Source organism: Peromyscus maniculatus, chromosome 23 (genome assembly GCF_049852395.1).
Source record: "Peromyscus maniculatus bairdii isolate BWxNUB_F1_BW_parent chromosome 23, HU_Pman_BW_mat_3.1, whole genome shotgun sequence".
In the NCBI taxonomy this organism is placed as follows: Eukaryota; Metazoa; Chordata; class Mammalia; order Rodentia; family Cricetidae; genus Peromyscus; species Peromyscus maniculatus.
Window position 1 is genome coordinate 4,934,360 of NC_134874.1, and position 25,721 is coordinate 4,960,080.

Here is a 25,721-nt window from a genome sequence, read left to right on the forward strand (position 1 = left end):
TGCTCTGTGCCTGGGGACGGGCGCCTGTGTGCCTTATTGCAGGATTCAATGAGCCTGCCAGGGTCCGGCACAGAGTGGGTGCTCAGTACACAAGAGCCATCTCTCCAGTCCCAACACTTCTCATGTTTAACCACACAGCAGAGCCTTCCAGGCAATCATCTCTGACCAAGGAATGAGCTATGGTTAGTCACCAAGTAGCCACGACTGTCAGCCTTCTCCGGAGCTCAAGGCTGCACGGAGCCCCTGCATGTGTGGCCCCATCCCAGGCCACAGAGGGCCGATGTGACTTCATAGCTAGGACAAGCCAGAGGCTGGTCTTAGGGCTCGGGTGTCCATTGCAGACTAACAGAACCTCGGACCCTCCCAAGTGCTGGGTTACAGATATACACCACTACACCTGGCTCCTGAGCTGTTCTTTACCGATATGTTGGCACAGGCTCTGCTGTGTGGTTAAGAATGAGATGGAGAGATGGCTCAGCAGTTAGGGACACCGACTGCTCTTCAAGAAGACCCTGGGTTCGAGTCCCAGCAACCACAGGCAGATAACAACTGTCTGTAACTCCAAGATCTGACACCCTCACACAGACACACCTGCAGGCAAAACACCAATGCACATAAAATAAAAGTAAAGTAAAATTAAAGAAAAAAAAATAAGAGGGGCCTGGGATGTCCCTTCAGGAGCTCTGGCCAGGTGGTAGAATCACAATAAATAAAACAAAAATATCAGCAAAGGTGATTTCGACCATGTCCTGTGCATCGGGCATTTTATTAAATTAAAATAAATTATGTGACTGCATGAGTGTTTTTTGCCTGCCGGTACGTGTGTGCACCACGTGCATGGCAGTGCCCACAGAGGTCAGAAGAGGACGTCTACGCCATGGCACTGGAGTTACAGCCGGTTGTCACCTCAGTGTGGGTCCTGGGAATGGAACCTGGGTCTTCTGGAAGAGCAGCCATCTCCTCCAGCCCTATTTTATTGTCTCGTTGTTGGTTCGTGTTTGTGTCGGGCATTTCCACACAGTACTTTACATAGTCCTGAAGAGCAGAGATGCTCCTGTCTCGTACACGTGGGGACACTGGGACTTCCGAGAGGCCGACTGAAAAGAGCCAGGGCACTGGACTTGCATCCAGGAACTGTCAGGTGCTGATGGCGCTGCAGCGGCGACAGTAAAAGTGACAGGACTTTTGCAGGACTACCCCCAAGCCAGAACGCGGAAGCCGGCCTGGCCCGCCCACTGTGGGCGTGGCCACGCGCGGGGCTGGGAGGCCCCGCCCCCCGGCTCCCCAGCAGCCGCCCGTGCCGACAGCGCCACCTACCCGGATCCGCGGGAACTGCGGGCACGGTTCCATTGGCCTGGCTAGGGTCTGTCCGCGCTGGAACAGCGTGGGGTGGGGATGGGGTCGCAGGAGCTCTATACTCGGTCACATCACACACACGCCCTCCATTTGGGGGTGCAGTTTTTAACACTCGCCAAGCGGCTCCAAAACCGCTTGCAGCCGCGCTTGTAGATCCTGCGGTAAGATTTATGCTTAAACCTGGTAAGACCTCGGCGTTACAGATAGGGAAACTGAGGCCGGAGGCGTGGAGGAAGCTTTGGTCTGTCGTCGGTAAGAGGCACACGTTGGAAGGAGCTTGAGACTAGCCATTCTAAATGAATGACTCAACCAGCAGATAGATCGAGGGGCAAGCTCCGGGCGGTTGGAGTTTCTTGGCAGTAAGGGGTTCCTTGGGGGATACCTAAAGGGTTCTTTGGGAGTCGTGGGGCATATACTCAGGTGGGAGTCCCTTGTGGCGGGCTGGGGCGGGGGTTTCTCCTCTGGTAAGTGGGGCTTCTGACATCCCAGGTGGTTGTGAACTAATGTGTTAAAAGCACCTTTGCTGGGCCTGGTATACAGTCTGTGCTCATTGTATCTACTTTCTCTCCCTGCCCCAGGCAGAACTCAGTGGCCCAAGGACAAGGGTGAGCTAGCTGCCTGTCTCTGGGCTCAAAATATCCCAGCAGGTGCCTGAAGTGAAGGAGGCTGGCCCTGGGCAAGTCTCTCCCTTCCAAAACGAAAGTGGCCCCAGACCTCACTGTCGTACATCAGAGCTAGAGGGAAGACACAGAATTCTTTTTGTTGGCAGAGTGTTGTGTTTCTAGGAGGCCCAGGTTCCGAAAGCAATTACAGGGTAGGAAGAACAGGGGCCTTCTGAGTTTCAGTGATATTAAAACAGATCACGAAGTTGGAGACAGGGAACGACTTGATTCAGGCTTCCATCCCTCAGTCGTATCTGAGGCAGCCTTCCAAATCTGGTATCTGGAGGCTCAAGCCCCTTGAGGTGATCCATAATTTCCAGGGTGAAGCCCCAAAACCATAGTAACGGTGTGGGACCCAGAGTGGGTCCCACCACCGTGTCTGTGCCCTGGCGTGTCCCCTTCCCGCCCACACCCTGACTTCCTTGCGAGTTGATTCAAGGTGCATCCAGGGGTGTGGCACCTCACCTGCAGCCCGACCTACTCTGGGTACTGAGTCACCTTGTACACTAAAACTGTCCAGTCTGGAGGGCAGAGGTCAAGGAAAGCATTTCCTTCTCCATGTAACCCTGGTAGCAGAGAAAGGGTCAGCCTTTGGTCAGAGGGCTGGGCAGAAACCAAGGCAAATGGAGAATGCACCCTTCCCTCCTTTCTAGCCAAGGGACGGTCATTTTAAGAACCATGATTGTAGCTAGAGTTTTCCTGCCTTGCCCACAGTCAGGACAAATCTCTGTCACCCGCCAGTCCCACAGCCGCTCAGACCCAACCAAGCAAACACAGAGACTTATATTGCTTACAAACTGTATGGCCGTGGCAGGCCTCCTGTTAACTGTTCCTATATCTTAAAGTAACGCATTTCTACAAATCTATACCTTGCCACGCGGCTCATGGCTTACCAGCATCTTCACATGCTGCTTGTCCTGGCGGTGGCTGGCAGCATCTCCTTCTGCCTTCCTGTTCTTTTATTTCTCCTCTGTTAGTCCCGCCTATACTTCCTGCCTAGCCACGACCAATCAGGTTTTATTTATTGACCAATCAGAGCAACTTGACATACAGACCATCCCCCAGTACAGCCAAGTGCAGACCATCTCAGACACCTGCACTCAGGCCCATGGTCCTAATCATCCTCTATGCAAACCTGCTGGGTAACGCCACAAGGAACCCAAGAAGGGCTCCCACAGGACATACATTAACATCCCACAGCACATGATTCTCTCTCTCCTCTCCTCTCTTGCCTGGGATCACAATCCTCCAACCTCAGCCTCTGAGGTGCTGGAATTACAGGCACATGCCCCCATATCTGGCTCCTGGTGCCTCCAAAGGAGTTAGTTACATACGTGATTTTTCTGGGAAAGCTCTCAGTGTCTCTTATGTGGCCACCAATTGTATTTTTTTAAAATCAGAGGCCAGAAGACAGGTCCTTGTTGGTTGGCTTTAGGGTCCCCGTTCTAATCTGCTTTCTGTGGCTGTGGCCGAACCTCAGACCAAAAGCACCTTGCGGGATAAAGAACTTATGTGGCTCACAGGTCACAGTCCATCAGAGAGGGAAGTCAAGGCAGGAGCCTGGAGATGGGAACTGAAGCAGAGACCACAGAGCAACAATGCTTACTCCTTCTTTTCTTATACCACACTCTCCTGCCTGGGGACAGCAGCACCCGAGTGGACTGGGCCCTCCTGCGCCAATTAGCAGTCGAGAAAATGCACCACAGGTCTATCAGAAGGAGGCAGTTCCTCAGTTGAGGGTCCCTCTTCCCAGGTGTGCCAAGTTAACGACTATGAGACTCCCCAGTTGTAACCTCCGATGCAGAATATAATAAAAGAGTCAAGAGCCACAGAAGCACCCAGATACAATTTCAAAATATAGATTTATTTATTAAGGATTATTTAATTTCTGCATAAAAATCACCAATTGTTCCTCATTGGGTTTTTTTTTTTTTTTCTTTAACACACATCAATTCTTTCAGGGTCTGTTTACCCCAATACTTTAAAAAATAGAGCTCTTTTTAGCGCCAGAAGGACAGTTAAGGCAGCAAGGCAGTTTCTTGGGTCTCCACAGCTGGAGGGCTCCCATGACAGGCAGTTTCTTAGGTTGGAGAAGCCATCCCTGAAGATGATAATTATGCAGGAGAATGCGAATACAGTCTCGTATGGTCACCTGTGTGTGCCTAGTCACTCGTTTGAAAAGGCTTGCTGGTACATTTCGGCTTTAAAAAAAAAAACAAAACAAAAACCAAAAACCTGTCTGACAAGACAGAGTGCAAGAAAAAGAGAGAACAGGGCTGGCATGGCGGATGTGCAGCCATGTGAGGGCTCCCACCAGCTTGCTTTTTTAAACAGACACCACAGTCAGGCCCCTGCTGAACTTCCAATCAGACGCCATTGTCCTCCAAACATCGAAGACATCCTTGGGCCAGATGGACCAGGTTTCTTTGCTGGGTGAGGTGTATGTCTCCCCCGAGCTGGGCAGAGGAGGAGAAGACAGAAAACCCTAGGAACTGATCGTTAGCCACGTTAATTGGTTTTGACCACACTGGAGGGAAGGGTGTGCTCAGCCTGGGCTGCTGGGCAAACCGGAGTTAGGTGTTTATTGCTCCATTAGAACAGGCAAGAAACAAACACAAAAGCAAATGACCTCTAGCAAGCTGCGGCTGCCCCTGCAGACCTGGGCTGGCCTGGAAGCTGAGCCGGGGACCCCAGCTTGATTCACAGTGATTCGGGGTTGCTTGCTCCCACGCGGGGCTGTGTGTCTGGGCGCCTACACCGTGTAGTCAAGCTCCGCGTTCATCTTGGTGTACATGTCATAGATGGCGTCGATGGTGGCCGTGTAGTTGACCAGGAAGAGGCGGACCTTCTCCAGGCACTCCTCCTCCGTCACGTTCTGCCCCTTGGAGAGCGCCTTCAGGAAGTCAGACTTGTAGGGCGCTGCGTACAGTGCAGCCTTGAGAGGGAAGAGGGAAGGCAGGTGCGGCATTAATGGGGCAAGACCAGGCTGGCACACCGGGCACCCAGGGCTGGCACACCGGGCACCCGGAGGCCTGCGTCCCTGACACTTGTGCTGGGCTGGTCTCTCTGCTTATGTTGGAAGGGAAAAGAAAAGTATGTTCCCTTCCCCTGTAAGGGACACCAGCTTGGGGGACAGACAGACAGACAGACAGACAGAAGACTATAGCTTGTGCCTCGAGTAAGTTCCTTAGCTGCATCCACTCAATTTGGTTGCTTCTGTTAAGATTAGGGAGGGGAGAGCCGGGCAAGGTGGCACACACTTTTAGTCCCAGCCCTCGGGAGGCAGAGGCAGGAGGATCTCTGTGAGTTGGAGGCCAGCCTGGTCTATAGAGTGAGTTCTAGGCCAGCCTGGGCTACATAGTGAGACCCTGTCTCATAAACACAAAACCACACAACAAAATGTTTAGGGAGGTTGTGTGAATCACCCCGCATGGCACGGGGCACACAGGTGCCCAGTGCAGCACCAGGCACACATCTTTCTGTCCTGGGCTAAATTTGGCGGCTGCTTCAATACTTCAAAAGGCAGAGAACCAGAAACTCACAGAACCTAAGAGCCTTAGAGGACAAAGACACAGCCAAATAAAACACCCAGACCCTGGTTTGTGGGGCGAAGGGGGGCAGGTCACACATGATGAAGACAGTAGTTGCTTTGGGGCCCTGAACCTAAGCCACATGCTGCACACTGTGCGGAGGTCTGGAGGTGTGAGAGATGAGGCCACTGAGGCTGGGGGGGGGGGCAGGCTCCCAGGTGCCAGCTTTTATTTCTGAGATGGGTTCTGACTATGTTGCCCAGGCTAGCCTAGAACGCCTGTGCTCTACGATCATCCTGGGAAGAGGTGCGGCTGCCAGCCAGGTCCAGGCTGAACCCTGGGACTTTGAGATCATCATAGGGCCGAGTGGGAAACAGCGCCCACTACTGGTGCACCGGCAGGCGGCTGGGGTGGCCCATGGGACACTGTCATTCCTGAGGGTGTGAGAATGGGCTGCTCAAGATGACCCTGACCCTAGCCATGCCCAGGTAGAAGGCCCAGGGGTGGTCACACTTCCTGCGTCATGACCTGTTCTTGCCTGAACCCAGCCTGCCTTGGGACCCTTCCAAGAGGTCTGGGATTCCTGGGGAAGGAAGGGATAGTGTGACGAGGACATTGTGAGGGGCAGGGTAGCCAGGAACATTTGGGAGGCCTTTTGCTATTCCTTAGGCCTCCCAGCCTGATGAACCTAGGGCCTCTCAGCTACCCAGGCTGGCACGAGAGCCCTTTCCAGGAGCTGTGGTCAGTATCACCCCAACATAGGCCACAGTAAACTGAGGACCGGTCTTTACAGCAGCTATCTCCTTGTGGGCAGGGCCCTTCTGCCCCTCTGTGCCTGGGGTGAGAGCCCAGGGTGAGAGGGGAGCCAGTGAGGCCAGCCCACCATCACCCTGCAGGTCTTGAGTCTGCAGACCTGTCTCTTCTCACAGCCATGGAAGCAACAGGCTGAGGGACCCGCGGGGACACTAAGGGGCACCTGCGGGCACAAACAGGGTTGGCGTGGTTGCCCGAGGGCCTCAGTGCACCAGCTCCATCTCCTAGCACGGGCGAGTCCTTCCTGGGATAAGTGGGAAGGAACCCAAGTCTCCTTGTCCCCCGGGGGCTCACCTTGAAGATCTTCTGCACCAGCCAGCCGTGGTACTTCTTGAGGGCCATCTCATAGGCCTTGTTGGCGTTTACGCGGATGAGGTTGGGGTGGTTCTCATCCCGTTCCCCGTCGCAGATGCTCTGCAGGAACACCTGGATGAAGCGCAGGCCCCTGTGGTCCAAGGGGACAGTCATTTAGGACCAGGGCCCGGAAGAGTGCACGGACAGGGGAGTACCTCCCCTAGGCGAGGAGGTACACATTCTGAGCAATGTGACGGCCCAGCTCCGGTGCGGGGCGCCTTTAAGCAGAGCCTATTCTGGGTCTTTGCGGCCTCTCGTGGCCTAAAGGATGAAGCCAGTGTGACCCTCAGAGGGTTCACAGGCCAGAGATAGACAGTCAGGCACACTGCCTCCCAGGCTGTTCGCCTCTACTGCACAGTGAGCCCTGCCTAAGATGCTTCATGGGGCACAGCAAGAAACCTGAATAGAAAGCAGTCGCTGTGGTGATAGATTGCGTGCCCTGATAAACTTTGCCTGAAGATCAGAGAGACAAAGGAACAAGCCACATCTTATCTCGAGGACTCCTCAGCCGAAAAGGGCTTTAGTTCCTGTCTCCTCACCCTTATATACCTTCCTCCGCCCAGCCATCACTTCCTGGGATTAAAGGCGCGTGACTTCCAAGTATTGGGATTAAAGGCGCGTGACTCCCGAGTATTGGGATTAAAGGTGTGTGCCACCACTGCCTGGCTTCTATGTTTAATCTAGTGGCTTGTTCTGTTCTCTGATCTTCAGGCAAATTTATTAGGGTACACAAGATATCACAAATCGCCGCCAGCCCTGTAGTGCGTTAAGACAACGGGAAAATTCCCAGAGGCTCCTATGCTGAAGGCTTAGGTGTTGCTGTGAGAGGTGGGGTCTAGGGGGAGGAAGTGAGTCCCTGGCGACTTCCTGCTTCCTGTCAGTCATGAGACAAGCAGCTTCTTCGGCACAGTGCTTTTAGGAGGATGTCTTGTCTCACACGGGGCCTAGAATCAGGGAAGGTGACCAAGGGCTGAGCCCTCAGAGACCGTGGGCTAAAAGGACCCCTCCTCCATCTGACCCATCCCGCCATGGCCACAGAAGTGAAATGCACATGGGGCCAATCTGGGCATACCAGCCGCTCCACAGCCAAGTGCCCTTTCCACTGCTCGCCAGCCTCCTGCCCTCTCTACCCCTTACACAACCTGACTGGATCCCAAACAAATGCCTCTGCTCCCTTCCTGCAGGGGGCTGGGGGTGGCCCAGGTGAGGGCTTCTGGAGCAGGCCACTGAGAGCAAGGCTCCGTCCCGGCTTGTCCTGGCTGGAAGCTTCTTCATATGACAGGTGCCCGTCATACTTCATCTGTGTTAGGCTCCAGAGCCAGCACCGCCTTCCTGGTCACTCACAGGCCCACAGGTGACTTGGGTATGAAGAGCGACATCACCTGCCTTGCTACTGCTGGGTAAATGGACTGGGGGATGTTCCTCAGCCCTGGCCTGCAAGGCCTGCTGACAAGGTCAGGCCTTGAACCTGGGGCAGCTCTGAGAGCAACCATACCCTGATGACCACCCGGCCTCACTTCCGGGAAGCCAGCTTCCCCAGGTCTGGTTCACCAGAGAAGCATGTGTTGGGGGATGGGCTGCAGGGGATAAGCTGTCCTCCTAGGTCCTGGCCCAGACCCCTGAGACGTCAACAGTGGTGAGCGCTGGAGGGCCGGGCAAGGGTCCCTGGCTTCTTAGCAGCTGCTGGAATCCCACAGCTAGAGGATTCTGGAGCTGCTAGACCATTGAAAAGATTCAAAGCAGGAACACACCTGTGCAAAGTCAGGAGATCTACTCTATTTCTGTTAAGAGTCAGAATACATAAATCCACCTGTGCACGCACCACTTGACTACCTCTGTGCAGGACACCACCCCTGCTCAGAGGACCTGGATTGTGACCTGGCGTCCAGATGTCCCTGTGGCCTCCTCTGTGGGGATGGGGAGATGGCACACCTGACTCACAGCGTCTAAGAATTATCAGGTGCATAAAGAACGGAGAAGACTAAGACTGGAAAATGTACTTCCCCTGCCGTCTGTGAACAGGCTAGAACAGGAAGTGCCACAGCTTGTCCCCGTGAATCTATCAGCCTTTGGAAGTTTCTTGTAGCTATTAAATGGCAGTGTTAGCACCCCTTGCCCAACGTGGCCCAGCCACACCCCACCCTGAGGCCATCACCCACCTTTTCAGCCACAGCAGTGCCAGCGTGGCTCCCACTTTGGGCCACTCGGCCCCATACATGCCCTTCTCCACTTCCAGGATGTTCTGCAGGGTCCTGAACTTGGCGGGGTCGGTGTCGTACACGGCTTTGATTTTCTGGAATAGAGCACAGGTGTCCTCCCATCACAGCCTGCCCCACAGACTGCTGCCGCACACCGAGCCGAGTGTCCCATTCTGTGGGCGCTGCCACCCGCCTGCTCATGGGTACTGGTGCCACCCAGGAGCCTGGGTCCCGGAAATGCTCCAAGTGCCTCACGCGGTCATTTTGGCGACCCTGACACCGCACTCAGAACCCAATCAACGGATGAGGACACTGAGGCTCAGGGGTAACGCACGTCCGTGTCCAAGGCCACAGGTTTAGGGCAGGGAGTGGGCCCTGGCCTGACCGGCTCCGGAAGCCATGTCTTCCCACTGCTATTGATGCCGTCACGGACATCAGAGACCTGAAGTCCCACAGTGAAGAAGGATGGACGCAGGCAAAGGGTTCAACACTATCCAGACAAAACAGCCCCTGAACTGGCGCCAGATGGGTCTGTCGAGACTCCAGCTGAGTCTGAATCCCACCCGTCACTTTCCCGCTGTGTAACCTTAAGTGAACCATCAACCACTCTGAGCTTCAAGCTCCTCATCTCTGTGAAGACAGTCATAGGGGGACCGGGTTCGAAATCCTCTGGGTTGGAGAAATGAGACCTCGCAGTGGGTCCCAAGTCCTGTGCTGCCCTCCGGGTGCTCTCTGCATGGAAGAGTCAAGCTGACCATGGACTTGATTTTTTGTTGTTGTTGTTCTTTTCTTGGCGGTGGAGGCCTGACTAGATAACCCAGGCTAGCATGGATCCTCAGGCCTCAGCCTACGTGCTGGGATTACAGGATTGCCTGCATGACGATGCTTAACTGGAGGTGTGTGTGTGTGTGTGTGTGTGTGTGTGTGTGTACATGTGAGTACCCACGGAGGCCAGAAGAGGACACTAGATCTCTGGAAATGGAGTTACAGGCACTTGAGAGTTGCCCAGCGTGGGTGCTGGAACCAAACTCCAGGCCTCTGAAAGAGCAGCAAGCAGCCTTGACCACTGAGCCATCCTGCTAGCCCTCCACCTTTATTATTTTATTTTATTTTATTTTATTTTTTAAGACATGGCTTCTCACTGGCTGGCCAGTGACCATCAGGGACCCACCTCTCTCCACTCCTCCAGCTCTGGGGTCATTCTTGTGCTGCCCAGTAATGCTTTTCTGTGAGTTTGAGGGTCCTAACTCAGGCATGCAGGTTTGTAACACTGAACCATTCCCCCATCTCTGGAGTCCTTGTTTGGCGGAGGGGGTGGCAGAGTGTCAGGCCAATCCCGGACTGTGTGCTTGCAAGGGGGCACTGAGAACCTTGGCCCTGCGGGGCAGGGGCTGGGACTCCACGGATCTCTGCCCTCTTCCCTGACCTCAGGCTGGGAACGGGGCTGGGGCGGGTTCACTTACCGTGATGTTCCCACTTATGTCTGCCTTGATGGGTGTGAACACTGGGGACCCAAGGCAATCTGGCAACAGAATGAGAAGAGAGATTTAGATTCCCAACCAAGATGGCATTCAGAACCACCACAGGCCATGGAAGACGGTCACCTGTGTGTTTAGGGCTCAGGAAGGATCATTTACAAGTTTTCAGAAGGCCATGAATTCAGGGAGTGCTGGGCTCTGGGTGGGAGTGGATTGTCGCCCCAGAACTGGGCGGGGCCTCTGAGACTGCTGGGGTTGCTCTCCCCAGCACGGGTCCAAGAGAACACTCTGCAGTGTCCCGTCTGCAGGGTCCAGCGGCTAACCACGTGACCTTGGACTTGACTTGAGCCCCACTCACCCGGCAGGGTAGGCTCGGGCGCTGCCCTTCATCTGACTTCAAGCTTCCCATCCTGTGAACAGGACACACATCCTGCCCTCCCTGGAGCTACCGCGTTTCCATGTGGAGGTGGGAACCTTTCTTGGCAGGTCCCAGGAGAATGGGGTGCAGTACAAGCCGTGACACCTTTGAGCTGCCTTGGCCATGTCTGGCCATGTGTGCTTGGAGGGACTGCCAGGCTCCACAGGGGATGAGAGTTGTGCCCCGCCCCCTTCGCTCTGCCCCTCTGGCAGGCCACACCGCAGCCCGAATACCACAGCAGCCAAAGCTGCTCAGAGAGAAGGGTGCAGGCCCTCGGGGGTCACATTCCAGTACTGGCCTCACTCACCCTCTCCCTGCTGAGAAGTGGGCTTGCTAAGTCTGAGTCAAGGGCACAGGGCAGGCGCTAAACCCACGGAAGGGAGACACCGCCGCTGCCCTGCCCTGGAGCAGACAGGCGCTTAAGGGCTTCCCGAATGACAGCAGCAGAACTTCCACAGGTCAGATTCCAGTGAAGGCGACCAGCACGTGTGGCTGGTCATCTAGAATACTCTTTTACTGCCCACATGAAGAGGTGTGAGCTGGAAACACCTGAGAGACACACCCCAGACACAGTGGGATGAGGAGCCAGATGGGTGGTAATGAGACGGCCCGACCCGACATCCCTCCCTGGGGCCAGTCTCCCAGACTGCACATCGGTTTCCCCCCATTGTCAGCTGGGGCGCTGTGCACTTAGGAGGGTTGGCACAGGGATCAGAAATTAGGATTTGAGGCGCACCAGCCAGGCCTGTGGCGTGCACCTGTAATCCCCACCCTCAGGAGGCAGAGGCAGGGACTCGCAGAGTTTGAGGCCAGCCTGGGCTACAAAGCAGAGTCTCTGGAAAGAAACCAAGAAACAGTGCTGCATCTGGGCTGGGGGTCCAGCTCAGCGCAGTGGAGGCTAGCCTCTGCCTAGCACATGTGAGGTCCTGGGTGTGACCCTCATCACCAAAAAAACTGAATTCAGGGCCAGAGGGATGGCTCAGTGGTGACCTCAGTCCCAAGCCGGGTAACCGGAGTTCAATCCCTGGGACCCACGTGGTAGAAGTAGAGAACAGATTTCCACAAGTTGTCCTTTGACCCCCCACTCAGGTGCCATGGCTCACACGTGCCTGCTCACACATACAAATAAATGCAAGAATCAGTTTAAAAGAAAAATACTTCACACCTACTTGGCAAGGTGCCCAGTGTGGGGCACACACCGGGAAAGAAAGGGGTGTGGATTATCAGTCTGTGACCTCCTAGCTCTAGGGTCAGGTTTCCCAGCCCAGCAAAATCCCTCTGAACCTCTGCAGAGTGCAAACCCCACGGTACACCCCACGGTCCACTCTTTTTCTTTCGGGGAGATTGCATTGCGTAGCCCATGGTCCTCCTGCCTCAGCCTCCAAACGCCGGGATGCCGGGTGTGTCCCACCACATTGGCCCACTGAAGTCCCTCATGGAGCCTAGGTCGCTGCCCCTGGTGCCTGCGGGCTGTCAGCCCTACTTCTCAGAGTCCCCGCGGGCTCCTGGTAGTACTGAGCCCACCTCTGTGGCGCTCTCCCTGGCAGGCCCCTCTCCCACACTTCTGCGCATGTGCGTGTGAGGGCCAGAGGCCAGCAGAGGCTCCTTTCCTAATCACTCTCCTTGCCTCTCTCTGAACCCAGCGCTCACTCACTGGACAGACATCAAGCTCCAGCGATTCTCTTGTCTTCACCCCTCCCCACCCCGATACAGACAGCCCAGGTGTGGTTTTGGCCCCTTGGGTACCAAAGGCATCCAGATTCAGCCTCAGTTTACCAACCCCGCCCTTCCCCTTTGTCTACACTCTAGCATAGTTTGGATGACCCCGCCCCCCCCCAAGTATAAGTTTTAAGCACCCACCCACCCACCCAAGATGGCAGAGGGTCTGTGAAGGAACTCGGGCTTCAGTCTTTCTTCCTGTAAACTGAGACTAGGACTCCCGCGCGGGACAGGGCTGCTGCGAGGGGAGATACGGGCTGAGAACATGGCAGGTGCTGAGTGATCATCAACCACAGCCTTCAAAGGGAGATGCCGGGAAGCTGGGCTGGATGGCAGAGCGTGGGCAGCCACAGGCTACCGTAGGGCACAGCCGTGGCGTGGCGCTGAGCGCCCGCCCTGGTGGCAGGCGGGAGAAAGGCTTATTGTTTGCCGTTCTCCTGACAGTGCTCGCTGAGGGTCACAAAGCCGCTGTGGTCAGCGGGCCCTGTCCCCACAGCAGCCCTGTCCCCATTCTGCTGTGGGGGAAGGGTGCAGTGGACGGAGGCGGATGCCGAGGCAGGGACCGAAGAAAGAGAGTGGGCCTGGCCTGTCCCCCCGGCCTGCTGGAGACTGAGGAAGGAGGGTCATGAGTTCTAGGCCAGCCTGGGCTACAGAGTGAGACCCTACCCCAGAAAGTAAAAGTTGAGAGTGTGGGGTCAGGGTGACCCCAGGTGGATGGGCAGGAAAGGCCTGGGGCGGTGTGCCCCTTGAGGCAGGCCAAACAGGCCAGTGGCACCTAGAAGCTGGGTCTCTGTGGTTAGAGGGGAAGCTGCCTGTCACTTTGGAGCCAGCCGGCTCTGGGTGTGAATTGTGACTCTGAAATGGCTTTGGCAAGTGACATAAGAACTCTGGGGGTGAACCCTTCACTTCCTGCAGCCCAGAGGTGCAGCCCAGGTGGGTAACAGGGCCACAGTGACCCTCGTTACCTCTCTAGAACGTCTCTGTTGGTGTGAGCTCCGTGCTGGGGCAGGGACCACCGGAGCATGGCTTGAATCCCCACGCTCACCGCTCACCGTGGCCTTTCTAATAGTTAAGCCCATGCTGGCCCCACCCAGTTACCTGTTCCCACAGCCTGTCCCCGAACCGCTCCCCCAGACCGGGCGGGCGCAGCCTGCCCACAAACCACCTTTCTTGTCTGGCTAGTTCTGCAGTTCCCTCAAACTTGTTTCACCTTCTTTCGCTGTCGCCGCCGCCGCCGCTGCCTGGAGGGAGAGGGCACTTGGAAGGTTTTCCAGTTTGTCCTGTGACCCACAGGAGGAAGGGAGCTGCCTTCAAAAACAGGAAGGGCCACAGTGCCACCACCTCCTCTTGTCACAACAGGCCCCAACAGGCAGGCTGCGTGGGAAGGCTGGGGTGGGGGGGAGAACACCGGGGAAATGCCTCTCATACCTAATAAAGGCATAAGAAAAGGTCAATAAATCTGCTTAGAAAACCCCAGAGCGTCTCATAAGAGGCCGTCGGCACCAAGTGGGGCAGGAAGCAGAGAAAGTAAATAAAGGCTGTTTACTCTCTCAAATATATAAAGAGTATTTACAGAACAATAAGAAGAAAGTTCTTTAGAATGAAGAATTCACAGATGAAATAAAAAGATGCTTCATCTCAGTGAGAAAGAAGAATATACAACTAAATGGGGATCTCTCCATCCACTGAGTAATTTTAAGCTATATCAGCTTAACCATTCTCCATAGCATGTATTAAAATGTAGCACAGGGGGCTGAGAAATGGCCCGCAGCTAAGAGCACTTGCTGCCCTTCCTGAGGACCCGAGTGCAGTTCCCAGCGCCTACCCTGTGTCTCACCACCTCCTGTAACTCCAGCATCGGGGATCTGACTTCCTCTGTGGGCACTGTAAGGATTCTGGCACCTTATTGCGTCATCAGCAGGCGACTGCGTCCCAGCCTAAAAGCCGGACATGTACCCCCCACACTCTCTCGGTCTCTGTCTCTCTCTCTTTCTGTTTCCCCTCTGCCGGGCCTGGCTTCTCCTGTCTTGTCCCCCCTTCTCTCTAACAAAGCCCCTTCTAACTCTAGTAACCATGGCTCGCGACTCTTCCGCCGCCGGCCAAACCAGCGCAGTACACCCTTCCAGGTGCCCCTTGACATCCAGCATACCCAGATACACACACACATGAATTAAAATAAACCCATAAACGGAACCCTGATGTTCCTGCTTCCATAGAGCAAGCCGTTTGTATCTTTCTAAATAGAGTCATCATAAAAAACAGAAGGGGTGGCCTGGCGACGTCACAGGCTCCCTCAAACCTTCACGACGGGCACTGCATTGAATGTCTTCCATCTTTTTAAAAACACTTCTGGGTCGTGAATGCCTAACTTTTCCTCTCTGCCTGCAGAGTCCAGCTGTGCCTTCCGGGACAACTGTGCCTGGACAGGGGCCACCTAGGGTCTCCTGCCTGGGTCTCCAGCACGGCACAGATGGCTGACATTGCCCAGAAAGCAGAACTGTCCACCAGCCAACTTGTCACTACATGCCACCCAGAAACACTCATTTCCTCCTTCAACACAGTTGAACACAGGTCATTGTACTCAGCCCAGCCGGGGTGTGGCCGGGCATCACAGACAGCGCTTGCCAAGCATGCGCAAGGCCCTGGGTTCCAGCCTTGCAACGTGGCGGTGCATGCCCACAGCCTTGGCCCTTAGGAGGCTTGAGGCAGGAAATTTCAGTTCAGGGCCTGCCTGGGTGACGTAGTAAGGCTGAGTGCCCCCTACTCTCCCTCTCCAGAAAAGACGGGTCTGGAAATTTCCATCCTAGGTGTTCCAAAGGTCTTTACTGCCTTATTCTGCTATTTGTGTGTACACTCACGTGGGTGCACAGGCATTCAGAAGTCAGAGGTCTACCTTGGGTGCCATCTTCCATCTTTTTTGAGCCGGTAAGCGTCTCTCATTGACCTGTGGCTTGTTAAGTGAGCTAGACTGGCCAGCCAGTGAGCTACAGGAAGCCACCTATCCCAATCTCCCTGGCGCTGGATTACAAGCGTGAGCCACCACACCTGGCATTTTGACATGGGTTCTGGGAATTAAACTCAGGTCTTCCTCCCAAGCCCTATTTGTTCATTCTCTGTCTCTGTCTCTCTAATAAGACTTCAGGGATGCAGGCTAGCCTTGAACTTACTTTGTAGCTAGAATTACAGGCATGCAGCTTTATCTGTTGCAACAAAGGGTGTTCCTGTCGTCCCAGTTTGGAGCAACAAAGAGATTAGCCATGTCCTGACACCCCCACCCCCACTTCCTCTCAGAAATCATTTTCATTTAAGAACAAAATGTCATCCCAGTTCTCGGGGGGCCAAGGCAGGAAGATGGAGGGTTGAAGCCCAGCCTGAACCACATGGCCAGACTCTGTCACAGGTAAATGAGCAATCACATGAAGAACCAGGATGCACTCGGCTTTTGATGAGACACACCTAACTCAATCCCTGAGCGCTTATTTCCAAGGAGTGGTCACTATGTGGCAACAGACGCTGTGTGTGTGGGGAGTTTCTGCTGGGAATGCCTTTTTTCATAGCCAGATAACAACATTTGTTAGACACTCCCAGCAGATTAATGTTACAGGTCCTGAGTTACAAGGTCAGAAGGGGTGGGTTCAAATTACAGCTGATGGAGATGAATCTTTTATTAATTGGGGAGGGGTGTCCAGGCTCAGGTCATAGGCGGATTCTGAAGGAAAGAACACGGAGGACGCCCACATTCTAAGGCAGGCTCTGCTCTACATTACCTGCCTACAAAGGGGGAAAAAAGCCAATCCAGAGCCTTTAAGAAGCCCTCCTGCATCTGTACACTGTCCACAGTGGCCCTCTTTAATAACAGCCGGCCTTGAGGCCAGGTGCAGTGACACACACACACCTTTACTCTCTCTGCACGCAGGAGGCAGAACTAGAGGCAGGAGGATCTTTGTGAGGTTGAGGCTATTCCTGGTGGTCTACATAGTGAGTTCCAAGCCAGCCAGGGCTATATAGTGAGATCCTGTCCCCTGCAAAAGCCAGCCTTGAGTTGTAAGTACAGTTGAGAAAATCTGACTTGCTGTGTGACCTGGGGGAAATTAGCTAATGTCTCTGAGCTACACTGCTTCGTTAGTAAAATAAGAGTAATGATTCGAGGCTTCGGGAAGGGCTCAGCACAGTTCCTGAAAGGCACCTCAATAAAAAGTCTTATTCATTCATTCATGCATGCATGCATGCATGCATTTATGCATTTATGCATTTATTTAGTATGCCTATTACATATCACAGCATTATCTTTCTCAACAGGCAGGGCTTTCCAGAAAGGAAATCCAGAAAACAATGCTCTTGGTTGTTCGGAAAGCTGGAGACTGGATCTATGGTGGAGCGCGCGTGCCTAGCATGCACAACATGGGAAGGATTAAAGAAGAAATCGGAGAAGGGAAGGAGGAAGAAACACTGACGGACTGAAGAGGAAAAGCCAACTGAAATCACCCAGGCATGACTTCCAGAGCATTACGGGGCGGTCTTGGGTGGGAGTAAAGGGATGTCCTTGGAGCAACGGCGTGTAGACTACTAGGGAGCCAGGGGAAGCCGACTGTCCCGGGGCAGGCAGGAGTCTGATGGTCCCATTAGAAAGCTTAGCTACATTGTAACAATAAAGGGAAAGGCCGACTGAGTAAGAATGTAACAGAAGCAGGAGACCCACAAAGCCATTTTAAAAACAGAAACAATGAAACCTAAGACCAAAAGCCACAGGCTCTGACGCTGTCACATGTCCCATCCAGCTTCCCCTCCCCAGCCACACCAAAGCCCAGGAAGCCGTTGCCCAGAAGAGGACTTCCCACAGAACACAGCTGTCCCTGAAGATGCAGGGCTGACTGCCCTGCCCCAGGGCTGCATCCGCCTCGAGGTCCTCTTTAAGAAACGCCCCATCCCCTCGTTCCTTCCTTCCTTCCTTCATAAGGGTTAGAAATGAGTTTCCAGCCACTCCCACGCTTGCCCCTGAGAGCCATCTTAAAGGAGGTCAGGCTAACTGTGATGCGGGCATACATGTGTTTCACAAGGTCCTGGGCCAGGAGAGCTTCCATCTGGACACTGCCTAGCCACCTCTGCTCTGCCCGGGGTGTTGCGGGGGGCGGAGGGAGAGGGAAGGGGGGGCACGGAAGGAGAGGGGGAGGGAGGAGCGGGGGGGGGGGGGGTGTCAGGTCACAGGAGGAGGGCCTGACTTCGGCCCCTGAGAGATTCCCAGCACTGTGTGTGCCTCATCCCTCTGCAGAGCAGGCGAGGAGGTGCCAAGGTCCGAGAGTTCAGACACACACTTGGCTATTTCCTTTGCTCTTCTGCTCTCACACTAACAGAGAGGCCTGGACCTCAGAACCAGATGTCCTGAACAGGGAAAGGCCGACGAGCCGTCTCAGGAGGCCAGGGTGAGCAAGCGGATGACACCGGGGCCCCAGACCTACTCCACATGGCTCTCAGCTGCACTGGAGTGATTCTCAGGCTGGAGCAGCCAAGAGTTGGCCCTGGGCCCTGGCAGTCAGTCACCAAGGCTCAGGAATGCCTTCTCTGCGGCAGAGCCGCGTTTCCCAAGGGCTGTACTGCATGCGCTCCGGCAGCCTCTCTCACCCAGGCGAAGGTGGGGTGACTCCAGCATCAAGCACCATCGGCCCCTTGTGAGGTCACCCCCTGGGGGCTTCAGATGCAAGTGCATGGACATGGACTGTGTGCTTCTACCCAGATGCCAACAGAATTCAAACCCAATGGGGCTCAGCGGGACGAGGATATCGTCCACGTTTCTTGCCACCCACTTATCCCAGGTGTTCAGGGTACGGGTACAGGAGGAAACTAGTTGGATTCAAAGTCACTGCTCCCCTCTGCACCTCAAAGGCAGCCATCCTGTGGGCTGGCAACAGTCCTCACTGAGCCAGGAGGACCAGCGCTGGGCAGGGCTCACCATGCCTCCCTCTGATACCACACCGCTACCGGACTTTCAAAGCCAAACAAACCAGGACAGGAAGGGTCTCTTCGGCTCTCAGTCCCCTCGGGGTACTGTTTCACCTTCCAAGTGCCCCCCTACACCAGCACAGTCTACGTCCCCTGTTCCACCACGAGGACCGTCACCAGCTTCCCGGAGTGGAGGGGGAGCAAAGTCCCACCGCACCTGTCTTAGAAGAGTCAACATGCAAACACCCCTCAACGGACATGTAAAACACAGCGGGGCTGTGGCCGGGGGTCCTCAGCCCCCAAAAGGGCTTGGTGCACCAGGGGAGTGTCCTAGAGATCAGGAGGCACTTCCCATGTGTTTGGTCTGTGCATCCCGATTAGAGGAAACACTGTCCTGCTTGGGGTTCCCCCAAGCCTAATAGTCCCTGCACCCCAGTTGTTCTAATTTGAACAGCAAGAAGCAGGAGCCACAGGCTCAGAGTGGCAGGAGGGTGGTTGACAGAGGTCCCCTAGAGGGACACATGGGCATCTACTCTGTAGCTCCCAGGCCACTTGCCATGTGGCAAAGTCACTATTATGCCAGCAAAGCTACTGGACTTCTGCAGGGGCCCAGCAGGCTGTGTCCACAGGGGCTCTTCTCCTCCTCTGCTGGACAGGGAGCCAGGAGCACTGTGTGAGCAGTCAGAGGCCAGAATTCTGGTCTCGGTAGATGGGTGACTCACTGGCTGTGTGACCTTGGCAAGTTTTATAACTTCTCTGGCCTCAGTTTCTTGGGCTGCAGGAAGCAGAGGATTCTGAGGTTCTAAAGTAGCATTGCCGCCCACCCCCAATGGAGCAGGCACTAAAGCAGAGGAAAAGGAGAGCCACTGTTCGGACTCAGGAACATTTACTGAGTGGCAGGCACCCGCAGATCCCAAGGACACTGATGTAATTATGCTAAGAGTCACAAATGAAGGAAGTGTATCCCAGCATTAAAACCTCAAGAAGTGAGGGGCAGAAATCATGGCCCTAGGTTCCTCCATCCGGGGCTTTTCCTTAGACAATGACAGCTAAGAGTCGTCATAACAGTCACCTCATGGACCAACTTTGATTGACCAAGAGAAATATGCTGAGGCTGTATCTATGCTCAGAGGGGAAAACAGAAGTGTGGTTGATTAGTAATGCCTGTCACATGTGCAGGATGGAGAGAGGGTATGGCTTCTGATTTGATCATGTCTTCTAATATGGAAAGAAAAGCCAAGCATTTTTGGCAAGAACCTAGAAGAATGGGAATGGAAAAAACAAACAAACAAACAAACATCTCCCCCCAAACCCCTTTCATGCAGCCAAGTGTGGTGTAGATTGGTAACGCCAGCACTCTGGAGGCTGAGGCAGAGGTGTCACAAATTCAAGGCCAGACTGGGCTACAAAGGGGCTCAAAATACTAAAAAAACAAAGTAAAGAAAAAAAGGATGCATTCAGCAAATGCTGCAGCTCACAGTGTTCTGGGCACTGAAGTTATTCAGAACCACAGAACACAATAGGTTCTAGGAGCCGCAGGGAGGAGAGAGGACTTTCTGGGTAGGGTTAGAGCTAGGCCAATTCCTTAAGGACCTGTGGACTCCAGCCAGACAAAAGGAAGGAGGTGTGTGGGTGGGTGAGTGGAGTGGTATGCAGAGTGAGGAGAAAGGCTGGCACAGGGAACGCTCTGGGGACAGTGGCACAATGCCATCTGTGGGCTGGGAGTCATTCAGAGAGCTGGCCACAGAGATTTCAGGAGAGGGCAACAGGGAACCACTGAGGCTTCCAGCCACGGAGGGACATCAGGCCTCCTGGACTCTAGAGTAGCTGCAGAACTGACCTAAAAGATAAGAGAGCAGGAGTCACAGGTCAGTCTTGTAACCGATCAGCCGGGAAGATCCAATTACTGGGTTAGAGGGGAGAAAAAAGATGGGTGAAGGACCAGCCTCTAAGTGGACGTGGTAAGACCTGCATAAGTGGAAGAATTCAGGCTAGAGATACAGAGGAGAGGCGGGGTGAGTCCCCACGGGGATGCTGTAAACCAGGGGAGCAGGCTGCCATGTGGCCCACACCCACAGGAGCAGAGAGAATCAGTGTTGACCCAGCCCAGCCGATGATCCCAGGCCACACCCTGAGGAGTTAAGGTGGTTGTTCCAACAGGTCCGAAGCCTTCCTGCCCTTGGATCCAGAAAGTTCTTCTAAGGTTGAGAAACACCCAAAGAACTAGGCAGGAGAAATAGACCTGGCGATGTTAGCAGCAGAACTGTCCACTACAGCGACAAGCAAGAAGCCATGCAGGTGTCCAGGATGAGGGGATTGCTAAATCGTGGCCACGTTCAAGTAGTAGAAGCCTAAGCCACTATGGATATGACAAGTGACGTAGGAAGACAGCCTCACTATGTAGTTAGAAGGAAAATGAGGTTGAACATCTCTCTCTCTCTCTCTAAGATATAGAAAGAAGAATCTAGAAGGAAAATATTCTGAAGTGACGGCAGAGGGTTGTTCTTCAAAAATCCTACTTCAAAAGGCTGTGAGATGCCAAGAGTGTAGCTCACAACTGTGATGCCAGCCATTTGGAAGCTGAGGCAGGAGAGCCGCCTTTGAGACCAGCCTGGGCTGCACAGGGAATTCCAGGACAGAGTGAAATCTTAGCACAGAAAACCAAACAACCAAACAATAGGCGCCTGAAACTGAGTATGGTGGACATGCCTAGAACCCCAGCAGCTTGGAAACTGTGGCCAGTCCATGCCACATAGTTCATTCAAGGCCAGCCTGAGCTACAAGACCCTGGTTTCAAAACCAATGTCTGTGAAGGAATTAAGTGAACCAATTAATCCATATTAGATCCTTAGCATCCAGTAAATGCTCCATACATGGCAGTCACCTTTGGGTTTTGCTGATTTGAAAACCTGTTCTCAAAATGCCTGAGAGGCTCCTTGTGGCCATCACTCCAGACCAGCTGTAGTATAGGGCCACACACACTGTGCCTGGATCATCCAAGCGATTGGGGACACTCCAAAGATGCAGACCAAGACCCCACTTACAGCTGACAATGGGTCTCCTAGGCCAGGGTGGGAGAACCCTCCTGAAACCTGAGTCCACAGGAGAAAGCTCCACCCAGGAAGAGCGCTTTCAAAATGTTTTCTTTTATGCAGGTGCCAAGAATGACCCTCTTTGGTGAACAATAAAAGGCTCTAGGGTGACCCATGCCAGTTAACCCTTCATAGGCCAACTCCACAGAAGCGCTGGTCTAAATGGCGCTTCTGTCCACAGCTGTGACATCCACAGCCCAGGATGGCAGCAAAGACAAGGGTCCTTTGAGACCAGGAGCAGGGAGGGAGGGACACTCCTTTGCCCTGGCTCCAGCTGCCTCCTCCCATCTCCTCCCAAAGCAGCCAGACGCTCATACCCACAAGGGGTGGCCCCAAGTACAGAGCTGACATGCCACCCCAGTGAAGACAGGGAAGCCATGCCATTACCACCATGGAGCCACTGACAGGGCTGCAGCATTCTGAGTGCTGGGACTGTGTGTTGAGGATGTCTAGAAGCAACTGGATAGTGCCCTGCAGCATTCAGCACCACACACACCAGCAGATACCCACTAAGGAGCAAAGCTGCCCTCACTTGAGAACTACCGGCTCCCGTAGAATCCGAACCCAGGACAGGCTGGCTCTAACTAGCCACTACTCAGAGAACCAAGGAGGAAACGAACACACAAAACTCAGTGTGGTCGGGGTGGACGAGATGGCTCAGCGGGTAAAGGAGATTGCTGTGAAGCTGGATGACCCGAGTTCAATTCCCAGGACCCATATGGCGGAAGGGAAGAACTGACTTCTGAAAAGTGTCCTCCAGGCCCTGGCAGGCAAACCCGTAAATACATAAATATATTTTAAAAAAAAAAAAAACCATAATGCGGTCATATAAATCAAAGCTAAAGCCAGCAGCTCCCTGCCTGGAGAGATACTGAGATCTCCAGCTGAGATACTGAGGACAAGCAGGTCGCATGCACTCAACAGGTTTGACAGAGTACCTGCTGGCTCATGCTCAGAACACCTGGGGCACAGCAGTAGCTGAGGGAGCCCAAGAGCCTGCTCTTAGGTCACCGCTCCTCCCCTCACAGACAACTGCACTCAGGGTTAGGGTGAACGCCACCTGTCAGACATCTATGGAAAGGGCCCCAAATTAGATTCAAGACCTTCTTCATCCAGGGCTTCCTCTCCACAGCACACCTCTGCTCTTACAAGCCCTCATTTATCCCCCATAACCAGCCTAGACCAGCACCTCCATTCCACAGACAGGAACTCTGAGGCTCAAGAGGAAAACTGGTGTCCACATCTGCATGGCCACATGGCCACACAGCCGCTGTGGGAACTACTGCTGGCACCGAGTCCTAAGCATCTCCACGAGCCAAGCAAGGGGCGATGTGGCTGTCAGACGACCTCCTCAGGCTAAGGAGCCCCAAGGCTCTGCCCAAGCGTGGGTTTCAACTGGACTCTGCCCCGGGGGCTGGTGTCGTCCGGCAAAGTCACCAAATGAGCTAGCAGGGTAGGGCACTGGGAGCGTCCCCACGAAGAAGAAAGCAAGCAAGGCTCGGGTTGCACCCTTTGTGGACTGCAAGGCAAAGGGCAGGGCAGGCGGCATCGGTTTTCCTTCCACTTTCCAACAAGGCCTGGGCTGGAGGAGGGGAGGAAGAGGGTCTGAAACTGGACGGGGCGGGGCGGGGGGGGGGGGGGACGGACTCAGGCTAACACTCCTAAAAGCTTCTTCAACTTGACATATGGAGGAAGGACTCCCTCCTCTCCAAGCCAGAGGGAGGGAGGGATTCGAGCTAAGCACCCTGACGCTGACATCACCCCCAACGATCCCACCCACTCCCCTTCTCCTGACCCCTTTCCTAGACCGAGGAAAATCTTTTTCATGACTTCCTCTGAAAAGCGCCCTTGAGTTCTGCAGCTCCATCTTCAAGCCCTTGGAGGTGGGGGGTGGTCTTTGATCTGGGGAAGGAAGGGCTGATTCCTTTTAAGGGTCGGAGGAGACTTGAGAACCATTCTGAAAGGGACGGGGGGGGGGGGGGGTGAAGCCGAAGAGGAAGGCGTTCCGGGGAGCCGGGGGAGGGTGGGTGCAGCATGCCCCTGGTGCAATAGTGAGGAATGTTCCGTGGGGGGACGAGGGGTGAGAGGGAGCGCTGGTGGAGAAGGGCTGGGGTGCATCTGAAGGGAGTGAAGGGGCCAGAGAGATCTGGGCAGGTGGGAAGGGCTGGCGGCGCCGGGCACTCACCGAAGAAGGGCGGCAGGTGGGCCACCGCCTCCAGGAAGGGCCCGGTCTCGATCTGCCGGTCCGCGGGCAGCGGCTTGAGCAGGTGCTCGGCCAGCAGCGCCATTTCGGGGTCGAGGCCCTTGGTGATGCCCCAGCCCGCGCCGAGGGCGTCCGCGCCCGGGCTGTCGCCGCCCGCCGCCTCCCGGGACGCCAGCGTCGCCACTTCCGCCCGCGCCTCTCAGCGAGCGCCGAGCGCCGCCCGCAGGCCGGAGCCATGGAGCGCTCGGCCCCGCCCCCCGGGGGCTCTGCCAATAGGCGTCCACGGCCGCGCCCCCTTGACCAATGGGAGCCCGTCTCCCCCGCCGCCGCACTGCCATTGGTCCGGGGGCGGGGCTTGGCGGAAGCGCGGGCGGCGGGCCCCAGGTGAGCCGCGCCCAGGTGAGGCGCTGCACCGCCCGCCTGTCACTGGTCACCTGGGTCCCCAACCTGGGGTCCTGGCCGGTGTCGCTCTGATCCCGACCCGCTTACAGTCCAACCCTCCTGGCGGGGCCTTGTTTCCCAATCCCGGGTCCTCCAAAGGTCGCAGGTTCACGCCTCCCGCAGCCGCAGCACCCGGGTTCACCCGCAGCCACCATCCAACCTCGCTGCTGTGCCCTAAAACCCAGAGCTCAGTGCACCCCACATCCCTCGCCGTGGAGAGCCTGGTACTTCGCCCACACCGAATATTCAAGGGTCCTGCCCTGCGCGGCTGCTGCTCACAGTGCTGGGCACCGAGGATGCAGTGACCATGTAGCTAAGTCCCCTGTCCTGGAGCCAGCCAGCAGTCTAGTCGGGACTCCGTGCAGCAGCACAACACGCAAATTCATAGTTCCAGAGCTGGCTTGTGGGTGAAGAAAACAAAGCAGGCTTGAGGGTGTAGGTCAGATGGTCCTGCGTTGCATCCCAGCACCGCATAAACTGGATAGGGTGCGTGCCTGTGACCCCAGCGCCCGGGAAGTGGTTGTCCTATGTTACCTAAGGAGCCCTGGGACCAGGCTGGGGCAGAGATCCTGTCCTTAGATAAATAAGCAAGGCAGTTGGATGAACAGAGAATGGGGTCCGGCCAGCACTTCTAGGGGGAGTGACGTTGGTCTGAGAGGTGAAGGGATGGGAGGGCTTGAGCACAGTCTTAAACTGAGGGTGATAATGGTGCGCGCCAGGAACCAGAGATTGTGAGGAGTGGGCCGGGGAAAGAGACTGCTAGGACTGAGATGGGGAAGGCAGGCGAGCAGGGGCCGGGGTGCAGTAAAGACTTGGTAGTTTATGAGGGCAGTGAGAGATTGCTTGTGCCAGAAAAGCATATGCTAGACCTTGTTAAGTGATTTTAATTTACCCTTTCAGGGGTCAGGTGACAAAAGAGATTGATCCAAACCACAGGCGTGACCCCCGGTGGAACCAGGAAGTCACGGGTTGGGAGAGATAGGACCATTATTATTTCTTGCTCACACAGACTATGACGTGCTCCATCAAGTTAGATTGTCAATTGATAGGAGCCCGAGCCACCAACTTTGGCTGGTTCCCACCCCACCCAGCCTTGCTGCCTCAGGCATCCCAAGATACAATCTTACTAAAGCTGCAGCAGTCTCCCTAGAGCTCCACCTCTGCCAGAACCCCACCCACCTTCCAGACGCCTCCATCAATTCCACAGAGAGATAACAGCCTGCGTGGGGCCTCTGGCATCAGATGACATCCCGGTTTCTCAACCCGCTCATCCCAGCCAAGCCATTCTAAAACCACGTGTGGTACAGGAAAGCTGATCTTTAAGATAATGACTTGACGTCTTGAGAGAGGTCCTGCGTGTGGGTTTGTGGTGTTTTGAAAGTTCATTCATCCTTCCCTCCTTCCAGCCACCCATCTGCCAAACATCCCTCTCTTCCTCCATCCACCCATGTACCCATCTACCCACCCTTCCCTCCTTCCATCCATCTGTCCATCTGTCCATCCACCTACTGATCCATCCA

At 54.9% G+C, this 25,721-nt stretch overlaps 1 protein-coding gene across 1 annotated transcript; it reads right to left on the minus strand.

Annotated features, from left to right (window-relative positions):
* Positions 1-3,861: 3,861 nt before the first annotated feature.
* On the minus strand, positions 3,862-23,963 carry Gltp (glycolipid transfer protein). The gene is made up of 5 exons (XM_006993937.4): positions 23,743-23,963; positions 10,377-10,435; positions 8,875-9,008; positions 6,656-6,806; positions 3,862-4,953 (listed from the first exon to the last, which is right to left on the minus strand). Exons 1-5 carry the CDS (start codon positions 23,843-23,845, stop codon positions 4,771-4,773), a joined length of 630 nt encoding a protein of 209 aa, XP_006993999.1. The 5' UTR covers positions 23,846-23,963; the 3' UTR covers positions 3,862-4,770.
* Between the last annotated feature and the right edge of the window lie 1,758 nt (positions 23,964-25,721).

Bases quoted from the DNA above. Each gene is read 5' to 3' on its own strand.
- Gltp (XM_006993937.4), bottom strand. From the start codon at position 23,845: ATGGCGCTGCTGGCCGAGCACCTGCTCAAGCCGCTGCCCGCGGACCGG. The intron at 6,807-8,874 runs GTGGGTGATGGC...CTTGGACCACAG, and splicing joins GCACTGCTGTGGCTGAAAAG to GGGCCTGCGCTTCATCCAGG. The intron at 4,954-6,655 runs GTGAGCCCCCGG...TTCCCTCTCAAG, and splicing joins TGGTGCAGAAGATCTTCAAG to GCTGCACTGTACGCAGCGCC.